The sequence below is a fragment of the Hyla sarda genome, chromosome 4, assembly GCF_029499605.1.
Source record: "Hyla sarda isolate aHylSar1 chromosome 4, aHylSar1.hap1, whole genome shotgun sequence".
NCBI lineage: Eukaryota > Metazoa > Chordata > Amphibia > Anura > Hylidae > Hyla > Hyla sarda.
Genome location: NC_079192.1, coordinates 273,262,197 through 273,284,370, shown reverse-complemented (window position 1 = coordinate 273,284,370; position 22,174 = coordinate 273,262,197). Strand labels below are relative to the sequence as shown.

The following is a 22,174-nucleotide window of genomic DNA, read 5'->3' as shown; positions in this document are numbered from 1 at the left end:
GTCCCGGAAGAGTGAAAAGCACTCTCCCACCAGAGAAAAATCTTTGGGTGGGGGTGTCCCTTCAGGCAGAGGGAGGTTTACGGGTGCCTGATTAGGCCACGAAACAGCCGGAACGGATATCCGATTTCCAGGAGGGACGGGCCTTGAAAGAAGGAGCCTTCTTGTCCTGTGAGGGAGTTGGTCTGGTTGCCCTATTGGAGACATAGGACCAAAAAGACCAAAAGGAGGTCGACTTCAGTCGGGAGTCTGTACTGCAAAACTTATTCTGTGGTAATAAAGAACTCTTACCTCCAGTCGCCTCTGAGATAATCTCATCCAGGCGTTTTCCAAACAGTTGAAAGGGAAGTTCCGTGAGATTTCTTGAAAGCGGCATCAGTGTCCCAGGCCTTGAGCCACATGGAACGACGAAGTGCCACCAGATTACCTGTGGCAACAACGGGCCGACTGCATAGTAGCAGAACACAAATAGTCTTCAGCACTGGAGAGTTGAAGTGCCAGACCCGCCAAATCCTCTGCAGGGGCCCCGAATAGAATGCCCTGGCAGAGATGAGAGGCCCAGACAGAAAGGGCTTTTGATACCAGAGCAGAAGCAAAGGTAGGAAGTAAAGATGAACCTGCTGTTTCAAAGGCAAATTTTGCCATGTTTTCAATCCTCTTTTCTGGATCCTTTAAGTAAGCTGCATCTGCCAAGGGCAGAGTAGTTGCTTTTGACAGGCGGGAAACAGAAGGATCCACAGTTGGTGGAGATGTCCACCTTGCAGTGAGGTCCTGGGCAAAAGGAAATTGTGCCTGAACCTTCTTAGTCCCTTGAAAGTGATTGTCAGGATGCTTCCAAGTTGTTTACCATAAAGTTTCAAATTCAGCATGAGAGCTGAAAACCTTAGGTGAGGGACGGGAGCGGTGACAGGAAACTTCTGGGTCTGTGTCTAAAGTTCCTGGTGAAAGGTGTCCCTTATGGCCGAGACCAAGTTGTCTACCATGTTGGACGTGCCGGTTTGGTCCTCTGAGTCAGAGGCAGAACCTAAAGCCTCATCTTCCAGTTCCCCAGGAGAGTGAAAGCGGGTGGAGGCAGGCTTGGATGAAGGAGAAACGGACCTGGTGCACAGATCTGGAGACCTAGAACGGTGACCCTTAGAAGGGGGGAATTTTCCGGATGCCGGGGAAGAGGGGCAATACCTATGAGGAGAGCACGTATTCCTGCTTCCGAACTCTGGAGATGAGCCAGAGGACAAACCCCTAGAGCACTTGTGAGAGGGCCTAAAATAAGGCGAGCGAGCCTTCCTGGAGGGCTGGCGTAAGGAAGATTTCTCCATTGCAGTCACCACGGAACGGGAGACCTGCGCCAAGTCGGAAATAGACTGGGAGAGGGGAAGAAATCCACTCCGGAGGGAGAGCAGAGCCCAAAGGTTATAGTGGAATGCCCTGGGAAGATCTACCAGGAGGGCAGGGGGGCGCAGTGGTGCAGGCAGGACAAATGGGTTCAGCCACAAGGCATTTTAATTTTAATACAGGGATGATAGGTGACCAGAGCCCCAGGTACCTGTCTGGGTGGGGGCGGGGGTCAATTCTGGGTTCGGACATAGAGCAAGCAAAAAAAAATAAATTATTAAGCAGTCTCACCCAGTGTGTGTCCCTCAGGAAGAGAAGAAACGAGAGAGCACAAGACACCTGCATCATGCCAGGCTGAAACAGCGAGACAAGCGGGGGTAAAACCCAGAGGTAAAACCCCAGGCGCTGACCGGTGGAGGGGTTGACAATACATGACTCGATGTCTGTGCCCATTCTTCGCAAATGGGGAAACTGAACGCTATATGTTCCTGAGACCCCACCTGAAAAAAGAAATAAAAAGGGAGAGAAAATTCTAAATGTACATCCCTAATCTCAAAAATAAGCGACCAGGTATGGAGCTCCAGGCCTGTGTCTGCCTCCTACTGACACTAAGCTAAAAACTGATTAGCTCAGGTGCCTGTGGGCGGGTATATCCTGCTGGCAGGGGCCGGCTTTTCTTGTGGTCTAGTGTCAAGTTGTCTAGTGTCCCCCAATGGAGCCGATCGAGAAAATAGAATTAAAGGCTTCAGCTCCCTCCCTGCCACAGCGCCGTGCCAACAATCATTTACATGATAGAGCAGTAAGGGGTTAAGGCTCTTTTTTTAACTTGGAAATAGAAAGGTTTTATATGTCTTTTATATGTCTTTCCACCAGTGCTCCCCAACCTTTTTATCACCGCGGACCAGTAAATGTTTGATAATTTTTCCGTGGCCCGCTTGTTAATTAAGTTGGTCTCCTTTGTTAAATAGTTAAACATGTCACCTCATTAGCTAGATAGGGCCCCTAAAAAGAAAGTTCCCATATTAAGTCGGTGGCCCCCCACTTCAGGAAGGTATGTCCCTTTATCAGGTAGGGTTCCCCTAGTAAATAGTGTCCCAGATAGATATGTGCCCCCAGTTGATAGAAAGGGTGGGCTCCCCCAGTAGGCGGACAAAGACCCAGATAGATATGAACCCCATCAGGTAGGGCTCCCCCATATGAAGACAGGCCCCCAGATAGATATGACCCCCATCAGGTAGGGCTCCCCAGTAGGTAGACATGCCCCAGATACATATGATCCCCATCACTGATGGGGGTCATATCTATCTGGGGGCATGTCTACCTACTGGGGAGCCCTACCTGATGATCAAGGAGGGGTTTCCCAATAGGTTTTTACAGGCCCTGAGATAAATATTACCCCCGGTATTTAAACAATTATGCCCCCTAAAAATATAGTTTTGCCCCTGGTGATCGGGCAGGTCCTCATATTAGGCAAGTTTATCTCACTCACTGAGAATTCACACAGGTCCGCTAAGACTGTTACTGTACTTACATCTACCTGCAGCAGTCTATAACTAGACTTCCTTGCGGGGATGCGCGCGATAGGTGACGTCATCACAGGCGCCGCACGGGACGTCAGCATCCCGACGTCATGAGCTGCGTATGCGATGATGTCATAAATTGCGCGCATCCCTGCAAGGAAGTCTCGTTATTGACTGCTGCAGGTAGATGTAAGTACAGTAACAATGTGAGCGGACCGGTGTGAATTCTTCAGGCACTTAGCGCTGCACTTCAGGCACTTAGGCTTGCCTTTCGGCCAATCAGGAAGCGGGAGGACCCGCTCCCTGATTGGCCAGGAGAAGGATCAGTGTAACAATAGCGAATTTTCATTCGCTATTGTGACACAATGGGCGGGCTCGGGAGGGCGCAATGCTCTGCGCCTCCGCCGCAACAGTAAAATTAAAAGTTCCTCGGGCGGGCCGGTACCGTCTGATCCACGGTCTGGTACCGGTCCGCGGCCCGGGGTTGGGGAACACTGCTTTACACTACTGTCTTCTGTGAAACAGAAAACTGTAGAGAATGGAAGGCTTCTGAAAACATCAAAGAATAAAAGAAAAGATAAATCTTCTTGTATCACTCAGAGTGCTGCATCTTTATAATAATGCCTTCCATTATTCAGTATAACATTTGCTATACTAGGACATACACATTTTGCTATACTATGACATATACATTTTTGTTGCTAAAATGGGCTCACCTGATTCCAACATCTTTTCCAAATTTTAAAATCCATGTCAAGGATTTTTTTAACTCTCCAATATATTCTGGACCAAAACCCTGTAAATAAAGAGAGCACAATTTGCAACATACAATCATGGCAGGAGAAACTTAGGCAAGGCTTACATTGCCACCTGGCTCTGCTATTTTGAGCTCTGTGGTCTGTCATAACAATGGGAGTTTAGCAGAGAAAAAAAAAATATATAGTGCATGCACAATTTTTTCTCTAGTAAACAACCAAATTCCTGATGGACCCTATTCAAGTCAATGGGACCCATTAAGACGCAGTGGAGTCCATTGATCTGTGCTCATTTGGTTGAGCCTGCTTAGCCAGGCTCAATCAAATAAGGAGCCCCGGACACCAATGATGCACAGGTAAGCCCTCCGGCTACCTCCACAGTGGATTCACCCCCCCCCCCTTGCAAACACACTTCAGGATTCAGCATCTACTTGTCCCTTTAGACCTAAGGTCCTTAAATCTAAATGATTAATAGCCAGGAGTGGTGATCTGTGCATGATGCGGACCAGTCGGCCCGCGTCATGTCCTCACCCGACCCATGACATACAAGTCTGTCATGGGTAGGGAAGGGGTTTTCTGCGGAAAATTCACTCAGCCGAAAATGCCAAAAGGAGCACTTTTTGGCAGCCAAAGTTTCAGTGCATCACTAGTAATTACATAAGAAAACCCTTTACTTTGCTTCCTCGCAGCCTCCAGTGTCAGTGTCTGGTCTCCGCTGAACTTTATGGAGCTGCAGAAAATACGTCACATTGCTGCTAAGACAATCACTGGCTGCAGTGGTGTCCCACCACAGCGGCAATGCGATGTCGTATGAAGCTCTGGAAAGCTGAGTTCAGCAGACACCAGGCGTCGATAGCAGAAGCTATGAGACAGCAAAAGGAGGAAAGTATAGGTTTTTCTTACATTATCAGACAGCCTGGGCATATTTATAGATAAAAAGGTTTGGCTGGATAACTCCTATAGGGGATCTGACAGCTGGGACCCCTTGCAATCTCCAGAATGGGACCCGGCTCTCTGAGAAAGCACGTTCTGCAGACAACACACTATTAATTTCTAAGTCTTGTTCTGGAGAACACAAGGGTACCAGCAGTACGACCCCCTGCGATCAGACACTTATCCCCTATCCTGTGAATAGGGGAAGTTTCAGGCAGAATCAGCGTCGTTCTCCCATAGAGATTTTTTTTTTCTGAGTCAGAAGCATTTCCACGCGGAATTTCCGCATGAAAATTTTTTATTTATTTTTATGAATAAAAATACTTGATACTCCTCCTCTGCATGAAAACTTCATTTCCGCGCGAAATCTCTGAGTTCTTGTGGAAAGGTAACAATATTTTGAGGCAGAAAATTTCTGCTTGATTTCTGCCCCAATTCCTCAGTGTGAACATACCCTTAAACATTAATTTTCCTGCATGTAGTTATGATTTTTTCCAGAAGTACGACAAAATTAAACCGATATAAGTAGGGTATCATTTAAATTGTATGGACCTACAGAAGAGAAGGTGTCATGTTTACCAAAAATGTACTGTGTAGAAACGGGAGCCCCCAAAAGGTACAAAATTGTGTTTTTCTATTTTGTCTCACAATGATTTTTTTTCCGTTTCGCCATATATTTTTGGGTAAAATGACTGACGTCATTACAAAATAGAATTGGTGGTGCAAAAAATAAGCCATATGGATTTCTAAGTGCAAAATTTAAAGAGTTATGATTTTTTTTTAAAGGTAAGGAGGAAAAAACGAAAATGCAAAAATGGAAAAACCAAGGGTCCTTAAGGGGTTAAAAATCATAATCATTTCACAATTTTGCACATAAAATTCAATATTATGGCTTATTTATTGCGCCACCCATTTTACTTTGCAGTGACAGTCATTTTACCAAAAATTCAACAGCAAAAAGGGGGAAAAAAAATCATAGTGCGACAAAATTAAAGAAAAAATGCCATTTCTGTTACTTTTGGGGGCTTCCATTTCTACGCAGGGCATTTTTGGGTAAAAATGACACCTTATCTTTATTCTGTAGGTCCATACGATTAAGTCAAATCAAACCTATATAAATAGGGTATCATTTTACTTCTGGAAAAAATCAACCACAAGCAGAAAAAATGAATACGTTTAAAATTGTCATCTTTTGACCCCTTTTAACTTATTTTTCCATGTATGGGGCTGTATGAGGGCTCATTTTTTCACCGTGATCTGAAGTTTTTAGCAGTAACATTTTTGTATTGATCTGACTTTTTATTCATTTTTTCATGATATAAAAAGGTGACCAAACAAAAATACTCTATTTTGGACAAAAATTTTTTTGCACGTATGCCATTGACTGTGCGGTTTAATTAATAGATTTTTATAGTTTGCACATTTCTGGCGATCTCACATATGTTTATATTTTTACAGTTATTTATTTATTTTTTTTAAATGGGAAAAGGGAATGATTCTTTTATTAGGGAAGGGGTTAAATCATCTTTTTTGCAGTGTTCTAGCCCCCTCTAGTGGCTATAGCACTGCACACACTGATCTGCTACACAGATCATTGCCGTGCATTAACACGGCAATGATGAGTATTCTTGGTGGTTGATTGCTCCAAGCCTGAAACCAAGGCTTGAGCAATCAATCGCCGATCGGACGTGCAGGAGGCAGGTATGGCACCCTTCTGCTGTGTCCTAGCTGATCGGGACATCGCGATTTCACCCCGATGGTCCTGATCAACACGACTGAGCTGCCGGTAGTGTATTTTTGTTACATTAGATGTGGCAATCAACTTTGAATGCCGCATCTAAAAGGGTTAATAGCGTGCGGCACAATGATTGGTGTCGCACGCTATTAGCCCAGGGTCCCGGCTTTCATTAGCCGTCGGGACCGACCTGCTATGATGCGGGGTCACAGCGTGACCTGGCGTTATAGACTGGATGCAGGGTGTACAGGTACGCCCTGCATCCTTAACCCCTTGGGGACGGAGCCCATTATGACCCTAAGGACCGGAGCATTTTTTGCAAATCTGACCACTGTCACTTTAAGCATTAATAACTCTGGGATGCTTTTACTTTTCATTCTGATTCCGAGATTGTTTTTCTGTGACATTCTACTTTATGGTAGTGGTAAATTTTTGTCGATACTTGCATAATTTCTTGGTGAAAAATTCCCAAATGTTATGAAAAATTTGAAAATTTAGCATTTTTCTAACTTTGAAGCTCTCTGCTTGTAAGGGAAATAGACATTCCAAATAAAATTATATATTGATTCACAAATACAATATGTCTACTTTATATTTGCATCATAAAGTTGACATGCTTTTACTTTTGGAAGACATCAGAGGGCTTCAAAGTTCAGCAGCAATTTTCCAATTTTTCACAAAATTTTCAAAATCGGAATTTTTCAGGGACCAGTTCAAGTTTGAAGTGGATTTGAAGGGCCTTCCTATTAGAAATACTCCACAAATGACCCAATTATAAAAACTGCACCCCTCAAAGTATCCAAAATGACATTCAGTAAGTTTGTTAAACCTTTAGCTGTTTCACAGGAATAGCAGCAAAGTGAAGGAGAAAATTCTAAATCTTCATTTTTTACACTCGCATGTTCTTGTAGACCCAGTTTTTGAATTTTTACAAGTTGTAACTGGAGAAAAAGCCCCCCAAAATTTGTAACCCAATTTCTCTCGAGTAAGGAAATACCTCATATGTGTATGTCAAGTGTTCAGCGGGCGCAGTAGAGGGCTCAGAAGGGAAGGAGCAACAATGGGATTTTGGAGAGGGAATTTTGCTGAAATGGTTTTTGGGGGCATGTCACATTTAGGAAGCCCCTATGGTGCCAGAACAGCAGAAAACCCCACATGGCATACCATTTTGGAAACTACACCCCCTCAAGGCACGTAACAAGGGGTCCAGTGAGCCTTAACACCACGCAGGTGTTTGACGCCTTTTCGTTAAAATCTGATGTGTAAATGAAAAAAGAAAATTTCACTAAAGTGCAGTTTTTTCCCCAAATTTACAATTTTTACAAAGGGTTATGGAAGAGAATTCCCCCCAAAATTTGTAACCCCATCTCTGCTGAGTATGGAAATACCCCATGTTAGGACGTAAAATGCTCTGCGGGCAAACTACAATGCTCAGAAGAGCAGGAGCTTTTGGAAAGAATTCGTTTGGAATGGTAGTCAGGGGCCATGTGCGTTTACAAAACCCCCCGTGGTGCCAGAACAGTGGATCCCCATGTGACCCCATTTTGGAAACTACAACCCTCCACAGAATTTAATAAGGGGTGCAGTGAGTATTTACACACCACTGGCGTTTCACAGATCTTTGGAACAGTGGACTGTGGAAATGAAAAATTAAATGTTTCATTTTCACGGACCACTGTTCCAAAAATCTGTCAGACACCTGTGGGGTGTAAATGCTCACTGTACCCCTCAATACACTACATGAGGGGTGTAGTTTCCAAAATGGGGTCACGTGGGGGGGGTCCATTGTTCTGGCGCTATGGGGGCTTTGTAAACTCATGTGGCCTTCAATTCCGGACATATTTTCTCTTCAAAATCCCAATGGCGCTCCTTCTCTTCTGAGCATTGTAGTGCGCCCGCAGAGCACTTTACATCCACATATGGGGTATGTTCTTTTTTCCTATTTTCCCTTGTGAAAATGAAAAATTTTGGGTAACACCAGCATTTTAGTGAAATTTTTTTTTATTTTTTTTCCATTTTCCCATCCAAATTTAATGAAAATTCGTCAAACACCTGTGGGGTGTTCAGGCTCACTATAACCCCTTGTTACTTTCCGTGGGGGGTGTAGTTTCCAAAATGGGGTCACATCTGTGTATTTATGTTTTTGCGTTTATGTCAGAACCACTGTAAAATCATCCACCTCTGTGCAAATCACCAATTTAGGCCTCAAATGTACATAGTGCGCTCTCACTCCTGAGCCTTGTTGTGAGTCCGCAGAGCATTTAACGCCCACATATGGGGTATTTCCGTACTCAGGAGAAATTGCGTTACTAATTTTGGGGGTCTTTTTCCTTTTACTGCTTGTGAAAATAAAAAAAGTCTGGGGCAACACCAGCATGTTAGTGTAAACATTTTTTTTTTTTACACCAACAGGCTGGTGTAGACCCCAACTTTTCCTTTTCATAAGGGGTTAAAAGGAGAAAAAGCCCCCCAAAATTTGTAGTGCAATTTCTCCCGATTACGGAAATACCCCATATGTGGCCCTAAACTGTTTCCTTGAAATACGACAGGGCTGCAAAATGAGAGAGAGAGCCATGCGCATTTGAGGACTAAATTAGGGATTGCATAGGAGTGGACATTGGGAATCACTGGCGTAGAATACCCCTAACAGGGTGCCTCCAGCTGTTGCTCAACTCCTAGCATGCCTGGACAGTCAGTGGCTGTCCAGAAATGCTGGGAGTTTTGCAACAGCTGGAAGCTCCGTTTTGGAAACACTGCTGTACAATATGTTTTTCATTTTTATTTGGGGGGGGGGGGGGGGGGGGACAGACAGTGTAAGGGGGTGTATATGTAGTGTTAAACCCTTTATTTTGTGTTAGTATAGTGTAGTGTTTATAGTGTAGTTTCCTGCTAGGAGTTTGAGCTGCGGCGAAAAATTTGCCGCAGACCAAACTTGAAGCAGGAAACTTACTGTAAACCTGCCTGTGTGAATGTAACCTGTATGTTCACATGGGGGGGGGCAAACCTCCAGCTATTTCAAAGCCAAAACTCCCAGCATGCACTGACAGAGTGCATGCTGGGAGTTGTACTTTTATTCAGTCTCATTTACATAGTCCCATTGGGGGAGATTTATCAGCACCTGACCAGAAGAAAAGCTGCTGAGTTGCCCATAGCAACCAATCAGATTGCTTCTTTCATTTTTGAAAAGTCCTGTGAAAAATGAAAGAAGCAATCTGATTGGTTGCTATGGGCAACTCAGCAACTTTTCCTCTGGACAGGTTTTGATAAATCTCCCCCATTGTGTATAAAATCTGGTACCTACCAATGCAGTCTGCATTTACAAACCTTCCAAATTCTAGCATGGTCCTGTAAAAGGATGCCATTCCTATTACAGTACATGACATTTCTTCCTACCTAGATCATCCACAATCAACTATGAGTAACATTATTGAAAAGTGAAAGTTTAGGAACCATAGCAACTCCGCCACAAAGTGAGTACCACAAATTTACAAAGCATGCTGAAAGAAGTGCAAGTTGGCATGAAACGACTGTCGCCTCGCTTTACTGCACTCCTTCTATTACCCTTTACCATGCTTTAGTATCCAACATGATTTAATATAATAAGGAAGTAACCAACTGATGAGGGACATTTAATCTCTACTATTGCCGAATTGTTGATGGGTTTTTGCTTTGCATGTTGCCCCTTCAGTGTTAGAGTGGAACACTGGTTTAGTTTTGTTAGGTGGTGGGAGTAAACTTAGTTATCAGCTGTGCCTGGATTTATTGTTTTCAAAACCGCTAAAAAAGCAAGATCGCTGAGTGATGAGACACAATGGGAGATTTATCAAAATCTGTGAAAAGGAAAATTGACCTGTTGCTCATGGCAACCAGATTGTTTATTTTCCTTTTAAAAAGGTCTCTGAAAAATAAAACAATCTAATTGGTTGCTATGGATAACTGCCCCAATGCCAATGCTCTGCTAACTCCAAACCTCAAGTGGCATTAAAATCAGCACAAAAAACGTTTGTGGGGAGCTTTGTGACATAGGTGACATAGGTTTCCACCACTGAGCAGCTGCATGCCTTACATCACTGAGCACAATGCCAAGTGTTGTATACAATAATTTAAAGCATATGACTAATGGACTCCAACAGTAGAAATGTGTTCTGTAAAGTGAAAAATCCGGCTTCTCTATTATGCAGTCAGATAATAGAGTCTGAGATAAGCCACTGGGCAAAAATTCTAAGACTCAAACCTTATAGAGAGTCTTCCCAATTGAGTCAAAGCTGGTATAACTGCAGTAGGTGCCCCAATAATTTGGTCTATATAGTGTGTATATAGTTACATACCATAAACTTAAGATATCAAAAGATAATCTGTGTGTTCCTCCTACTCTTATTTATCTCAAGTTTACATAAGTAGCAAGGAACATTGGAACGCCATTCTACCCATTGGTGGGATTCAACCGATTAGTAAAAAAAATTTAAAAAATGTTAATTTATCTCTCTTGTACAAAATTGATCTCTTACAACTCACCTGTAAATACTCTTCTGCCTCCTGGACGGAAATATGACTGTAGTCAGCATCACCACAAATGTAATCTCCTACCACAATGGGATTTAAAAAAAAATAAAAAAAATAAAAAACAGAACATTAAATACATTAAAGAGAATCTGTGAAATCTAATTTTTTTATCTAGTCTGAAAAATAAGGAGACAGATATCACCTGTCGCACCCCATACAAATCACTTTGCTTCAATGCTTCAGATGGTAGAGTTCCATCTATTGTATACTTTTGGGATCTGCCATTAAGCTTCCGTATATGCTGGCTTGGGAGAAGGACCTGGGAAGATCAATTTAGCTAAAAGACTGGGCTAATTGCGCCATTGTCACCTCTAAACTTTCTATTAACATGTCCTTGCAGGAAGCAGGCTGGAAAGTTCTGCTTAGGTGGTACCTGGTTCCAGTAAGAATTGCTAAGATATACCCCTCAGCATCCCCTCTTTGCTTTCCTAAATGCCAACAAACGGGTACAATTGTTCCATATTTGGTGGGAATGCTCACGCGTTAGATGCTTCAGGATACGTTTATACCATTTTATATACTCTTACAGGTGTCAACCTTACTAAATCTCCAGAGCAGGAATTGTCAAATGCACCAATTCCAAATGGGAAGCGTAAACTTATCTATTACATCTTGGCTGCCAAGACTGCTATAGCGACTAGTTGAAAATAGACTTGTCCCTTTCCAGCTTATTCGCTTTAAATTAAATTGGATTATGGCTAACGATTAACTAGCCTTCTTTTCGATTCCCAAAAGACATTTGATGCTACATGGCAGCCTTGGATGGAGTATTTAAGTAATTCTCCTGGATTACTCTAGGACACATGGAACTCCCTCCTTCCCACCACCTCTCCTTTTTCCTCTTTCCTTTCCTCTCATTTCTTACCCTTCTTCCGGTCTTTGTCCTTTTGTGTCTTGTTGACCCTCCCTTGTGTTTCTATCTTCGTCCTGTTTGTTTCCCGGTTAGCCCGGGATTTATTAGTTCTAGACATTCATAATCCTGACATAATCCTTGAATTCCTTCTTGTAAACTACTGTAAAGATTTGTGGTTTGTTTGAAGATGCTCTCATCAGAATTACTGTTGGATGTGTTCCCAAATAGATTTAGGGAGGCGAGTCAATAGGAATCTCTACATAGCCGAGACTATCATATCTCTGGTTTCCATTTGCCCCTCTACCTTTATCGACATTGAGGTCAACGTCTCTTTTTTAAGTTTTTTTCCTAGTTTTTTCTTTATGCTATGTATTGTATAACATATACCTTTGATTATACTTCCAAAAAACTTTAAATGCACAGATACTTCCATTTTTTTAAGGTTTTTATAAAAAAAAAAAAAAAAGTGAAACCAAATCTGGAATTTTAGCAACTAGTTAATGTTTTAGCTAAAGAGTTTACAAAGTTAAAAGGAATACTGTGGTACCGAACAACTTATTCCCTATCCAAAGGATTGGGAATCAGTGTCTTATCGCTGGCTGTCTGACCACTGGGACCCCCCCCCCCCCCCCCCCCCCTGCACAGAACCTCGGCTCTCCCCAGGAACAGAGCGTGCCAATCTCCACATAAAACTAAGGTCAAACGCACCTCCATGTAACTCTATGGGAGAGCCGGAGATACCCAAATGCTTTATCTCCAGCTCTCCCATTGAGATACATAAGAGGGGGCAAGTTGTCCAGTGCTTTGTGCAGGGGTCGACATGCTCCGTTCCTGGGGAGAGCCGGGTGCAATGCAGGATATCGCGGGGGATATCAGACACTTATGCCCTATTCTTTGAATAGGGGACATGTTGTATGGTGATCAGGCATCTACATCAATCAATTATATACCCATAGGGTTAGTTCACACTGCTGCAGATCTGCTGTAGCGGATTTTGCTACTCATTGTAGTCAACGGGCAGCAAAATCTGCAGCAAAAATATCCACGTGTGAATGCACCCTTAACGACAATGGACGTATATTTAAGTCCGTAGCCGGCTCCGATAAAAAAAAATTAAAACAACATGTGGTATCGCCGCGTGCGTAAATGTTCGAACCATAAAAAATATACCGTTAATTAAACCGCACGGTCAATGGCGTACGTGCAAAAAGAAAAAATTCCAAAGTCATAAATAAATAGTGTATTTTTGGTCACTTTTTATACCATATAAAAAATAAAATAAAAAAAGCTATCAAAAAGTCTGATCAAAACAAAAATGGTAACGATAAAAACTTCATATCAAGGCGCAAAAAATGAGGACCGTTCGTGGAAAAACTAAAAAGTTAGAGGTCAGAAGATGACAATTTTAAAACGTATACATTTTTGTGCACAGTTGATTTTTTTTTCAGAAGTACAACAATCAAACCTATATAAGTAGGATATCATTTTAATCGTATGGACCTACAGAAGATAAGGTGTCATTTTTTCTGAAAAATTTTACCGTGTAGAAACAGAAATCCCCAAAAGTTACAAAACTGAGTTTTTTTTTTTTCTTCAATTTTGTTGCACAGTGATTTTTTTTGTTTCGCCGTAGATTTTTGGGTAAAAATGACTGGTGACATTACAAAGTAGAATTGGTGGCGCAAAAAAAAAATTTAAATAAAAAGCCATCATATGGATTTTTAGGTGCAAAATTGAAAGGGTTATGATTTTCAAAATTTAAGGAGGAAAAAACGAAAATGCACAAACTGAAAAAAGCTTGGTCCTTAATAGGGATCGACCAATTATCGGTTTGGCCGATATCGGCAGATATTCACGATTTTTGACATTATCGGTATCGGCAATTACCTTGCCGATATTGCCCCGCCTCCCCGGCCAGAGACCACCGCCACTGCCCCATTTCCTCCCCCACCCTCGGTTTTATAATTACCTGTTCCCGGTATAAGTTAAAAAAAAAAACTACGATATCGGTCGATCCCTAGTCCTTAACCCCTTATTTAAATTTTATTTTTACGTTTGCGTTTTTTCCTCATCGCCTTCAAAAAATCATAACACTTAGATTTTCATCCACAGACTAGTATGAGGGCTTGTTTTTTGCGCGACCAGTTGTCCGTTGTAATGCCACTCACCTTACCATAAAATGTATGGCGCAACCAAAAAAAAAATACTATTTGTGTGGGGAAATTAAAAAGTAAACCGCAATTTTGCTAATTTTGGAAGGTTTCATTTTCATGCCGTACAATTTACAGTAAAACTGATTCTTTAGGTCAATATGATTAAAATGATACCCATGATAACTGTTGCGCTTAAAAAACAAATTCGCAAACTGTTTAACCAAATTAGTACGTTTAAAATCCCCCTATTTTGAAGACCTATAACTATTTTTTCCGTATAAGCGGCGGTATGAGGGCTCATTTTTTGCGCCGTGATCTGTACTTTTTATTGATACCATATTTGGTTATATAAAATTTTAAATACATTTTTTATAAATTTTTTGGGGAATAAAAGGTTATAAAAAAAAAAAGCAGCTATTTTGGACTTTTTTTTTACGTTCACTGTATGGTATCATTAACATTTTATTTTAATAGTTGGGATATTTACGCACGCGGCGATACCAAATATATTTTATAATACACATATTTTATTTATTTTTTATTTTTTTACACTTTTTGGGGGTGAAATAGGGAAAATGGGACAATAAGTTTTTATTGGGGAAGGGTGTTTTTCACATTTAAAAAAAATGTCACTTATTTTTACACTTTAATAGTCCTCATAGGGGACTATTTATAGCAATCATTCGATTGCTAATACTTTTCAGTGCTATGCATTGGACATAGCACTGATCAGTATTATCAGTCATCTTCTGCTCTGGTCTGCTTGATCGCAGACCAGAGCAGAAAACCTGTGGAAGGCAGCGGAGGCAGTTAAGGGGACCGCCGGCTGCCATGCTGGATGATCGGATCGCCGCGGCAGCGCTGTGGGTGATCCGACCATCCATTTTCGTGTCCGTAATGCTGCAGATGCCGTGATCTGTATTGATCACGGCATCTGAAGGGTTAATGACAGACATCTTCGCGATCGCGGATGTCCGCCATTACCGGTGGGTCCATGGCTGCTATCAGCAGCCGGGACCTGCCGTGCATGACACGAGCATCGCTCTGATGCTCGTGGTTATGTATAGGATGTAAATGTACGTCCTGGTGCGTTAAGTACCAGCTCCCCAGGACATACATTTACATACTGCGTCGTTAAGGGGTTAAAGTGTACATGTCATTTAGAAAAAAGTACACAAACTGACCCAAAATGATCATGAAAATGAACAGGGAGACTCGCTCCGTAGCATGCTCGATTCCCAGGTTTGAACAATCTCCATCCAGCTCGTCTGGATGGTACTATAGAATTATAGCAGGGCGGCAGGACGAAGATTGCTGCGAGCCGTGGAGTGAAGCATGTTACTGCAAGCTTCCCCCCCCCCCCCCACTCATCTTCCTGATCAGTGGGGTGGGGGAGGTATTGGGTTGTCTCAGCACTAAGACCCCAACCGATCAAAACTTTTGACATGTCACTAATTAAGTGAGTAGGAAAAGTAGGCGGACAATCCAGCAATTCCGTATAAAATAGTAGACTTTATTCCAAACGATAAAACATGTAGAACACCACTTCACCTAGTCGGCAACACACTCACTCTTAATCACCACAACACCTGTGCACTTCACCTCCTCTAAGTACAAGACCCAGAGGGAGGAGTTGAGAAAACATGTGAATGTAAAAACATGTATTGTACTTAAAACATCACTTGACAGGTCTTCATGTTAAAGTACTTATATGAAGCCTAACGAACACCATGCATGCAGACTAAAAACTGCATTAATTCCATGCATGGTGTTCAATGCTTACGACCGCTGCTAATAGCAACATATAACAATACAAATAGATACAAAAGTTAAGTACTGATTGGGACAGAACAGGAGTGAGAAGACCTAACTTATGCATAAGCTTGCATCATATTTTTTGTTCAAGATCAATGACTTGCAAGGATATAGTTGTGTGCATAACCCATGGCAACACAGAACAAAGTGTTCAATAATGGAACATAAATTCCCTTTCTCTTTAGTCCCAATAGCGCCCGTGTTTTTAATGTATACTGCCAATATGCTTCTCGGCTGAGGAGTTCTTGTAGGTCTCTAAAAAGTTATAGGGGTCAGAAGATGACAATTTTAAACTTATACTTTTTCGTGCATGTAGTTATGATTTTTTACAGAAGTACGACAAAATCAAACTTATATAAGTAGGGTATCATTTTAACCGTATGGACTAGAGATGAGCGAATTTACAGTAAATTCAATTCGTCACGAACTTCTCGGCTTGGCAGTTGATGACTTACCCTGCATAAATTAGTTCAGCTTTCAGGTGCTCCGGTGGGCTGGAAAAGGTGGACACAGAGACTCTTTCCTAGGACTGTATCCACCTTTCCAGCCCAAGGGAGCACCTGAAAGCTGAACTCATTTATGCAGGAAAAGTCATCATCTGCCGAGCCAAGAAGATTGTGACGAATCGAATTTACTGTAAATTCGCTCTTCTCTAGTATGGACCTACAGAATAAAGATAAGGTGTAATTTTTACCGAAAAATGTACTGCGTAGAAACGGAAGCCCCCAAAAGTTACAACATTTTTTCTTCAATTTTGTCGCACAATGAATTTTTTTTCCCCATTTTGCCGTGGATTTTTTGGTAAAATGACTAAAGTCACTGCAAAGTAGAATTGGTAGCGCAAAAAAAGCCATCATGTGGAATTTTATGTGCAAAATTGAAAGCGTTATGATTTTTAGAAGGTGATGAGGGAAAAAATGAAAATTCAAAAACAGAAAAACGCTGAGTCCTTAACCCCTTGACGCAGGACGTATATTTACCCAATATGATGCGGGGTCGCAGCATCACATTGCGTCGGTACCGGCGCTCATCAACGGCCGGGACCCGCGGCTAATACCACACATCGCCGATCGCGGCAATGTGCGGTATTAACCCTTTAGAAGCGGCGGTCAAAACTGACCGCCGCTTCTAAAGTGAAAGTATCCCAGCTAGTCAGTCGGGCTGTTCGGGACCGTCCCGAACAGCTGACAGGACACCGGGAGGGCCCTTACCTGCCTCCTCGGTGTCTAATCGACGAATGACTGCTCCGTGCCGGAGATCCAGGCAGGAGCAGTCAAGTGCCGATAACACTGATCACAGGCGTGTTAATACACGCCAGTGATCTGTGTAAGAGATCAGAGTGTGCAGTGTTATAGGTCCCTATAACACTGCAAAAAAAAGTAAAAAAAAAAGTGTTAATAAAGGTCATTTAACCCCTTCCCTAATAAAAGTTTGAATCACCCCCCTTTTCCCATAAAAAAAATAAAACAGTGTAAATAAAAATAAACATATATGTGGTATCGCCGCGTGCGTAAATGTCCGAACTATAAAAATATATCGTTAATTAAACCGCACGGTCAATGGCGTACACGTAAAAAAAATTCCAAAGTCCAAAAAAGCGTATTTTGGTTACTTTTTATACCATTAAAAAATGAATAAAAAGTTATCAAAAAGTCCGATCAAAACAAAAATCGTACCGATAAAAACTTCAGATCACGGCGCAAAAAATTAGCCCTCATACCGCCCTGTACGTGGAAAAAATAAAAAAAAGTTATAGGGGTCAGGAGATGACCTGCATGTAGTTATGATTTTTTCCAGAAGTACTACAAAATCAAACCTATATAAGTAGGGTATCATTTTAACCGTATGGACCTACAGAATGATAAGGTGTCATTTTTACCGAAATATGCACTGCGTAGAAACGTTTTTTTCTTCGATTTTGTCGCACAATAATTTTTTTCTGTTTTGCTGTGAATTTTTGGGTAAAATGACTAATGTAACTGCAAAGTAGAATTGATGACGCAAAAAATAAGCCATAATATGGCTTTCTAGGTGGAAAATTTAAAGGGTTATGATTTTTAAAAGGAGGAAAAAACGAAAGTGCAAAAACCCTAAGTCCTTAAGGGGTTAAACCCATTGCAATTCAAATAATTCAGGAACAGTGGTATGAAAGACTTATCCCCCCTCCAAATCAGGAGGAGCTCATCTGAATCTTCCATGCCACTGTACCTGATTGGAAAAAGGATTGTTTGCCGAAAAAATGAATAGTAGTGTATTGTGAGGAGATGTTGCATGAATGGACTGAAGCATTGACCACCTGCTCTACAACACTAATTACCATCAGTGAAGTATGAGGCTGCAAAATTGGAAAACCTCAAATATGATATAGAAAAACAAAACAAAAAAAGGAGGAGGTAGAGAAGTACAAAGATTAGCCAGAATATAACAGTTTTAGGAAATTACATCATGGAAACAAAAAAAGTTAAGTACAAGCGAGATACCAAGGATTATACCCTAAATCGTGTCTATGACTGAGCAAAATGGTAACGTAATACAAACATTCCCAAGTCTATTTAAAAAAAAATAAAATAAAAGAATGGATATGTATGCAAACCCAAAAATCAACCAAAGGTAACTTTCAGTTCCACTAAAATGGAAACGGATGACAATGAAAGCACATGTTCAGAGAGCTCAACATCAAAAGAAACAAAAAAATGCATCTTCACAATATAAATACAAAAACTGGAAGGGCAAGAAAGGGAAAAAACTCGGAAGGCTGGACGCAAACAGAAATAGAAAATGCGGAGAAAACGCTGCAAACTCGCAGCAAAGCAATGAAGAAAAAAACAGTGTGCTAAATTTATCATCAAAAACCCTCAATCCCAATCATGTGAATGTTTTATCACGCGGTTTGAACTTTTCTCCAACAAATGAATTAAATGTTTTTCACACTGGTTTAAATTAACAAATTCATCCGCAATCTAACAGTTAAACGCCATATCTTTGATACACAAGATCAGGATCTTTTGATCTGTAAAACTAGCATCAATAATCAATTTTCATCCCAGATGTTTAGTGAACAGCAAGCACTAGTGACTTTGGAAGAGTTAAATTCTGAGAATGTGCCAAGATTAGGGACATTGACAAAAATGTTAACCATAAGATCAGAAATCCATTTTTTACTCCATCCAGTCACGAACAGAGGGAATGGATAGATTCCAAGAAATTATAGAACAAGAACTTTTAACCATATAGAATAAAACTAAATTTAGAAACAACCAGTTCAATAACTTAAATGCTGAACAACGTAATGCGTTAATTAGCATGTCTGATAGGGAGGGGGGGGGGGGGTTGTCTGGTAACCATTATGGACAAGTGCGACTATATACAGTGGGGATCAAAAGTTTGGGCACCCCAGGGAAAAATTTGTATTAATGTGCATAAAGAAGCCAAGGAAAGATGGAAAAAATGCAAAATGCATTAAATTTGGGGACCCTGCAGAATTTATAGCATGCACTGCCCCCTTTGCAAAGCCGAGACCTGCCAGTGTCATGGATTGTTCTCAATCATCGTCTGGGAAGACCAGGTGATGTCAATCTCAAAAGTTTTAAATGCCCAGACTCATCTGACCTTGCCCCAACAATCAGCACCATGGGTTCTTCTAAGCAGTTGTCTAAAAATCTGAAACTGAAAATAGTTGATGCTCACAAAGCTGGAGAAGGCTATAAGAAGATAGCAAAATGTTTTCAGATGTCAATATCCTCTGTTCGGAATGTAATTAAGAAATGGCAGTCATCAGGAACAGTGGAAGTTATTGCAAGATCTGGAAGACCAAGAAAAATATCAGACAGAACAGCTCGCAGGATTGTGAGAAAAACTATTCAAAACCCACGCTTGACTGCACAATCCCTCCAGAAAGATCTGGCAGACACTGGAGTTGTGGTACACTATTCCACTATAAAGAGATACTTGTACAAATATGGTCTTCACGGAAGATTCATCAGAAGAAAACCTCTTCTATGTCCTCACCAGAAAAATCAGCATTCGAACTTTGCAAATGAACATATAGACAAGCCTGATGCATTTTGGAAACAAGGTCTGTGGACCGATGAGGTTAAAATTGAAATTTTTGGCCGGAATGAGCAAATGTATGTTTGGCGAAGAAGGGGGAACAGAATTTAATGAAAAGAATCTCTGTCCAACTGTTAGGCATGGGGGTGGATCAATCATGCTTTGGGGTTGTATTGCAGCCAGTGGCACAGGGAACATCTCACGAGTAGAAGAAAAATGGATTCAATAACATTCCAGCAAATTTTGGATGCTAACTTGATGCCATCTGTGAAAAAGCTGAAGTTAAAGAGAGGATGGCTTCTACAAATGGATAATGATCCTAAACACACCTCGAAATCCACAGGGGATTACATCAAGAGGCGTATAATGAAGGTTTTGCCATGGCCTTCACAATCTCCTGAACTCAACATAATTGAAAATCTATGGATAGACCTTAAAAGAGCAGTGTGTGACCGACAGCCCAGAAATCTCAAAGATCTGGAAGACTTTTGTAAGGAAGAATGGGCAAAGATACCTCAAACAAGAATTGAAAGACTCTTGGCTGGCTTCCACTGTTCCTGATTACTGCCATTTCTTAATTACATTACAAGTAGAGGATATTGACATCTGAAAACGTTTTGCCATCTTCTTATAGCCTTCTCCAGCTTTGTGAGCGTCAACTACTTTTAGTTTCAGATTTCTAGACAACTGCTTAGAAGAACCCATGGTGCTGATTGTTTGGGGCAAGGTCAGACGAGTCTAGGCATTTAAAACCTTCGAGATTGACATTACCTGGTCTTCCCAGATTGAGAACAATCCAGGACACTGGCAGGTCTCAGCTTTGCAAAGGGGGCAGTGCATGCTATAAATTCTGCAGGGTGCCCAAACTTTTGCAGATGCCATTTTTTTTGTTTTCTGTTATTTTGAAAGTGTAAATGATGGAAATAAAATCTAACTTTTGTTGACATATTAGAATGTCTAATCTGTAATCTGATGCTTTAGGAGATTTTTCCATCTTTCCTTGGCTTCTTTATGCACATTAATACAAATTTTTACCTGGGGTGCCCAAACTTTTGATCCCCACTGTAAAACAGATTTGGGAAATGTTATCAGATGAAATTGTATGGGAAATTATCAACAGATCAAACTATAAAGTTTACCAGGGAGCATGTATTAACCAGTAGAAAATTAGAATACCTCTTGGGGGAAAATCCTGTAACACCTATTTTATATACATTACCAAAAACACACAACGGGGTTAACCCACCTCCTATGCAACAAATCGCATACAGCGTATACCACGGATCCCTTTTGGAAAGGTTATCCCTTTGGCTGGATCAAATGTTACAACCCCTTGTTCAGCGGGTACCAGGTTACTTACAGGATTCCCGGGATGTATTGGTGTTGTCGTATGGAAGTCTGAGTGGTGTTGGTAAACCTGCAACTGTTTTGTTGTATACTTGTATACCATGGTCCACAGTATTGGAAGCCTTGGAACACCACTTAGATCATGATAGCAAATATACCAGAGAACAATGCGAGTTCATCAAACAGGTTACATGGTTCCTCAGGTCACACAATTATTTTTACTTTGACAAAATAATTCTTCATACAACGACATATTACGAAAACTCCTCAGCCAAGAAGCATATTGGCAGTTTAAATTAAAAACAAGGGCCCTATTGGGACTAAATAAGAGAAAGGAATTTATGTTCCATTATTGAACACTTTATTCTGTGTTGCCATGGGTTATGCACACAACTATATCCTTGCAAGTCATTGATCTTGAACAAAAAACAGGATACAAACCTCTGCATAAGTTATGAAGAGTTTTAGGTCTTCCTTTCCTAAAACTGTTATATTCTGGCAAATCTTTGTACTTCTCTACCTCCTCCTTTTTTTGTTTTTTTTTTCTATATCATATTTGAGGTTTTCCAATTTTGCAGCCTCATACTTCACTGATGGTAATTAGTGTTGTAGAGCAGGTGGTCAATGCTTCAGTCCATTCATGCAACATCTCCTCACAATACACTACTATTCATTTTTTCGGCAAACAATCCTTTTTCCAATCAGGTACAGTGGCATGGAAGATTCAGATGAGCTCCTCCTGATTTGGAGGGGGGATAAGTCTTTCATACCACTGTTCCTGAATTATTTGAATTGCAATGGGTTTAACCCCTTAAGGACTTAGGGTTTTTGCACTTTCGTTTTTTCCTCCTTTTAAAAATCATAACCCTTTAAATTTTCCACCTAGAAAGCCATATTATGGCTTATTTTTTGCGTCATCAATTCTACTTTGCAGTTACATTAGTCATTTTACCCAAAAATTCACAGCAAAACAGAAAAAAAAATTATTGTGCGACAAAATCGAAGAAAAAAACGTTTCTACGCAGTGCATATTTCGGTAAAAATGACACCTTATCATTCTGTAGGTCCATACGGTTAAAATGATACCCTACTTATATAGGTTTGATTTTGTAGTACTTCTG

General features: G+C 41.1%; 1 protein-coding gene across 1 annotated transcript in view; it reads right to left on the bottom strand.

Moving 5' to 3' along the window:
* Nucleotides 1–22,174, bottom strand: part of LEMD3 (LEM domain containing 3) — a 68,165-nt gene that overhangs the window by 14,269 nt on the left and 31,722 nt on the right. Inside the window, exons 4-5 of the mRNA XM_056574262.1 lie at nt 10,788–10,855; nt 3,566–3,645 (exon numbers count right to left, since the gene is read on the bottom strand). Coding sequence (XP_056430237.1) covers nt 3,566–3,645; nt 10,788–10,855 — 148 coding nt within the window. The remainder of the gene's footprint in view (nt 1–3,565; nt 3,646–10,787; nt 10,856–22,174) is intronic.